The sequence below is a fragment of the Alosa sapidissima genome, chromosome 5 (genome assembly GCF_018492685.1).
Source record: "Alosa sapidissima isolate fAloSap1 chromosome 5, fAloSap1.pri, whole genome shotgun sequence".
In the NCBI taxonomy this organism is placed as follows: Eukaryota; Metazoa; Chordata; class Actinopteri; order Clupeiformes; family Clupeidae; genus Alosa; species Alosa sapidissima.
In genome coordinates, this window is record NC_055961.1 from 14284942 (window position 1) to 14290616 (window position 5675).

Here is a 5675-nt window from a genome sequence, read left to right on the forward strand (position 1 = left end):
GCATGCAGTTGTAGGCTACAATGTGTCTCCCTTCATGTGTTCTATCAATCAGTAGCTCCGTGATGTCTGCATCTTTCCAGGTCGGAGATTTTCTAGACAGCACTATGCCACTCCATCATAACACTGGCATTTAAGATCTAACCAGATGGACGCACGAAAGAAACGTCACCGACACACCCTCTCACTAGGTGTGAATTTTAACCGCATGTTCTACGCTTCGTTCAGACACATTACATTTACATAATGTCCATGTGTTGCCATGGTGACTGATTAGAGGAATGTGTTACCTTAGAAACATGGAAAGGCAAGACACAATAATTGCTCCCCCTTCATGACACATCCACATTATATAAATTACACGAATCAACTTCTTGGAGTCATTCTCTGGTAGGCTACCACCTTGGCAGCTTCCAAGGTATCATATGTAAGGTAAGAAGGGGGTTCAAATGACTTAGGGTCACTGCAGGGAGATTATCACTGCATAATGTCTTTGAAAAGTTGTATTCCAAATGTATTAGCAAATATGCATTTTAGGTGCATTTATTCATTATAACATCATAACTTCAGACTAAGTTCTAAGTCTATAAAGCTTCACAATTAATTCCCAGTTGATTTCTTTTTTACAGAATGCTACATGAAAACCGAACAACAATCAAAGAGTTTATCCTTGTGGGCTTTCCAACACTCCACCCTGACTATTATGGCCTGGTCGCATTTATATTTTGTATTGTGTATGTTATCACAGTTGTAGGGAACTCTTTTCTAGTTGTAACATTTGTGCTTGAGCCAAGCCTCCATAAACCGATGTACATTATCATGTTGAGTTTGGCTCTGTCTGACATAGGATTTGCCACTGTAGCTCTGCCTAAAATCATTTCAAGGTACTGGTTTGATGACAAATTTGTTTCATTCAATGTGTGCTTCTTGCAAATGGGACTGATTCACAGCTTTGGGACTCTGAACTCTTACATTATGGGGATTATGGCTTTGGATCGTTACATGGCCATATGTCTTCCTCTCAGATATCCTATGCTGATGAAAAATCGCACTATGACCATCCTAAACGGTTTTGCCTGGATTCTATCCATGGCTCCTGTAAGTATCTCATTAACCTACATCTACATGCTTCCATATTGTGGGCCCAATCGAATCTATCAATGTTATTGTGATCAACATTCCATAAGGACCCAGGCATGTGCTGACTACAGTTATGAGACAATGATTTCTTTCGCATTAGCTATGCTGGTACTTCTGATACCCCTGGCTTTCATTGTCTACACTTATGTCCATATAATTATCAGTGTATCGAAAATATCCAGTTCACAGAGCCGATGGAAAACTTTCTCCACCTGCAGCACACAAATATGCATTATCAGTCTTTACTATCTACCACGCTGCACTGTCTATATTTTCAACATGGCAGGTATCTCCATGAACCAAGATACCCGCATTACACTTATCCTCTTCTACAGTCTGTTTCCTCCTCTTATAAACCCCTTCATTTACTGCCTGAGAACAAAAGAGATCAAACTGGCACTGGCTCGCTGGTTTAGAATGAGGAATATTAGCAAGAAGTTCTCCATTGCTGCTATGCCTTCAATGATGTGAAATGGGTCGAAGCCATATTGAAAATATATTTGAAAAGATTAAATGTTTTTTTTTTTTAACGTAAGAACTGATAGTTACATGAATAACTATGGAATTGATTGTTACAAGAATCACCATAGTGATTTGATGAAATGTTATCCTATTTGTTATAGTCTGATTGTATGCATCTGTAAAATTCAATGTCTTAACCCTAGCCCTAGCTCCTACACGTGAAACGTTCAGGAAGCGCCAATCCTCGCCTCTTACCAAAAATGGGCTTCAGCACCATGGCCTCTTCGGCCTCTCTCCACGTAGGGGCCCTTGTTCATTGGTCTATCTCTGACTGGAGGAATGTCTGCTGGTAAAACCAGATCTGCATCTCTGTGTTGTCATTGCCATTCAAATATTCCATTAAGACATCATTGATGCAATCCATTCCTTGATTTGAGTCCTCTAGCCATGAACTATTTAATGTGATTTGATGTAATGTCACTTTACAGTAATGATACATTTGGGGAGGATTCATCTTTTAAAATATGAATAAATATACAAAAATCTAATAAATGTTCTGAAATTAATGTTCACAGTCAGTTTAGACCTTAAACTTTAATCAAAAGGAAATGTCTTTAAATGACTTTTGAAAAATGTCATGTTGAATATCCTTTAAAGGGACACCAGGCAAGCCTGATGCTTTTTCTCTATGAAACCCCCCCTCGCTCGGTCTGAAGCTCTTATTCTTCTCTTTGCGTCTTCCGTCAAGGGTTTTCGCTGCTTCTTCGCTGGCTCTGCCATTATACACACGTTTGCAACAATCTCTAGCGTTTCGATAGCCTGCCTCTGTGCTGTAAACTGATCCTGCTTCGGTCGGCGGGTAGGATGCACTGAACTTGCAAGTCGGATATTCTTCCTACAGGCAGTAGGGACGGGTGAGAGAGCCTTCATTCGCCCCGTAATGAGTCATTTAACCATATACCGGCTTACGAAGATGATTAATTAACACGAAAATGTTGCCTGGTGTCCCTTTAAATCAGGATTTCATGAGAATTACCCAAACAACAAGACTTTTGTCTTTTTGATATTTACAACCACTTCTAGATTGAAGAAAGTCTGAAACTGACAGTGTTGGGAACGTTACTTTAAAAAATTAGTCATAGTTACTCACTGAGTTAGTAACTGAATTACTCTATGATAATAGTAACTCGTTACCAGGAAAAGTAACTATTTGTGTTACTGTTAAAAAAAAAAAAGTTGCTATATGTCAAAGAATTTGGATTTTTTGAGCAGTTTGAGCAGCCAGTTGAAATGAGTAGAATAGACGGGTGTTTGTAGGCAGTGGCAGTTCTAGGATTTTTCTGAGACGGGCCACAAAGGGGCCAAGAACCGGTCAACATCCATACACAGAAAATCCCTTGTTTAGTAAGGCAGAGGCACGTAGTCTATGTGATATGCAGGACTATACACAGTATACCCAAAGTCCTTTTAGGCAAGTCCCTCCACTCAACGGCCATATTGCAACGGTTTTTGGTCACTCATCGGGCATCCTATTCGGCAGAAATGTGCGTGCGCAAGGCTTCACGACACCAATCTTGCTCCAGCGGCGAGTTCACAACACACCATATGATTGGCTCAATGTGTTCACATCACACCACATGATTGGCTCGATGTATTCACATGTCGACGTTTTGCCGAGGAAGGGGTGGGATATGTGTAGACAACGGCACAAACTAGCCCCATGCATTTCTATGGAAGATTTTTTGAGTGCTGTGTCTCCTCATTAGAAAGTCTCTGGTATACCCACTTAAAAAGCATCACCATCTCAGTATACCCACTTAAAACAGACAAGGATAGGTATTAATATTTAGGGTATACCCACTACAGCTAACTAGACTACACCAAAGCAGTAAGGTGCATACATTTCACCAGTGTTACCTTGTTCAAATACTTGAATGCTAAATGATAAAAAACAAAAAAAGCCAATACAATTCTTAACAATTTTCTCATTTATTTATAATGTGCATTGAAAACACAATATAAAACTAAAATATAATAGACACTTCAGTGGAAATACATTGATATTTTAAACAGAAATCATACATCATCATACACACATTTTTCGTTCAATTAAACAACTTTTCCTTTAACTCTTTCCCCTTTTGTTGAAAAGAGAAACCACTTTCACTGCCACATTAAACTGTGTACATTAAAACAAACACACATGCACAGTACACACACACAGCATGTGAGCAACAACTACATCATATTTACACAATTTTTTTTTCAACTATTTTTACAATGGTCTGATTTGGAATGGTCTTTGAAGCCACCGTCTTGCTTCCAGTTAGAAAAGCCTGATTCTGCTTTGAAGACTGACGATGGGTCATTTGAAAGCAAAAAAACTACGGAAGGGGTAGCAAAACACTAAAGATGGAATATTCCTACCATTTGAAGTCTTTGTATCAGAAGTCATTGAGTGGCCTTTTCCTATTTCCGTGCTGCATCTTGCAGAATACCAGTTTAGGAGAGGTTGCACAGAACCATCTGCTCTAGAATGGGAAATGACTGGAGAGAAGAAAATGAAACAAGTTTGAGTAACTTAATTGTTATTAACTTTCATAACCCACTGTCAACCTGGCGTTTCTAAAATGAATGACAAAATATGCTCACTATAGTGGCAATAGGAAATAGCATCATACCATTAGGAGCAGCTATGCTTGGTGACTGGTGCTTCTGAAGACTGTGGGTTGAAGTCACCAGCTCCTGCACCATCCCAGTCTGTACGTGAAACACAAATGCGTGTTACAAAAGCCATGCTTGTATTCAGCATGTCGTCTGGCAACTGTAAAACCATTTATTTATTTATTTTTATCATATAAAGCTTGAGTGAATAGAGTAGAAAATTTAACCAATTTATCTGAATGAAATCCTAACACTTTGAGACAGAATTCATGCGAAGCCCATGAATCAAATACACTCAGAATAGTGGTTAATAACTTTGCAATGATAGCTCACATTAACTACAAAAACGTAGCGTTAGCTATTAGGCATGTATTCTCATGTTCATGTTAGCAGCTGCCAAACTTTTTCCTCAAGCAAAAAAAAATCGAACGTTATTTACATTTGGTAAGGCGCACTAGCGCATGTAATAGGCCTATTATTCATTTCGGACCCCAAACAAACAGGATGTCAATTTCTCTGCGTTTCATATAACACCATTTCAAACACTTCATACATTACCTTTCCATACATAAAATCTATCAGCATGCTAACAATGAATAACAATCAAACCTCAACTCAAGTAACCTAACGTTAAGTTAATGTTAACAGTTCACTGACTAAGTCAGTTAACAGTTTACTACAAGCTTGCTGCTGCTTCATAATTTAAATGACAAACTTAACATATTGTGACAGCAACAAAATAAACATCCCTTTCACATAATGATGATAACCAACATAGAGATTTGTGACTCACCAAGAAACTTCTGTGGAGGATGAAACGCTGCTATCGGTTCTTCACGTTAGAATTCTAGCTAGCTGATACTTTCGTTAGCCAAATGTATCGGTTCTTCACGTTAGCTGATACATCCGTTAGCCAAATGTATCGTTTCTTCACTTTAGCAGAGACATTTCTGGTTAGCCAAATGTATTCTTTCCTTTACAGTTCACTGTGTGCTTCGGCTTTCAAGCTTCATAGGTGCATTACTGCCACCAGTTGTTTGGGAATGGAATTGCATCTCTGATCGTCGTTCTCAACAAGTTTGACACTTATTGATGATTGACGGTACAGGGGCCAATGAGATTTCAGATGGGGCCCGGGCCCCTGTGGCCCCGCCCCTAGAACCGCCCCTGGCTTGATCCATGACTACAACTATTGTCTCTAGGTGCAGCTCCTTCCTGATTAGCTCTGATTGTTTCAGGATTTCAAACACTGTGTTCAACTCTGTGGCTGGTGAGTTGATGGTTGGTAGATACCCAACAATATCTTGTGAGATTGGTTCCTGGTCCCTGGTGCGGAAATTGTGAGAAAATGTGTGTTATTTCTGGATTAAAGAAGTCATGTGACCTCTGTGTTTGTCAGACAGGGCACGGCA

The 5675-nt window shown here is 39.4% G+C and overlaps 1 protein-coding gene across 1 annotated transcript; it reads left to right on the top strand.

Annotated features, from left to right (window-relative positions):
• Positions 1 to 627: 627 nt before the first annotated feature.
• LOC121709115 (olfactory receptor 2AT4-like) lies at positions 628 to 1608 on the top strand. The gene has a single exon (XM_042092191.1). The coding sequence runs from the start codon at positions 628 to 630 to the stop codon at positions 1606 to 1608; it is 981 nt and encodes a 326-aa protein (XP_041948125.1).
• Positions 1609 to 5675: the final 4067 nt, after the last annotated feature.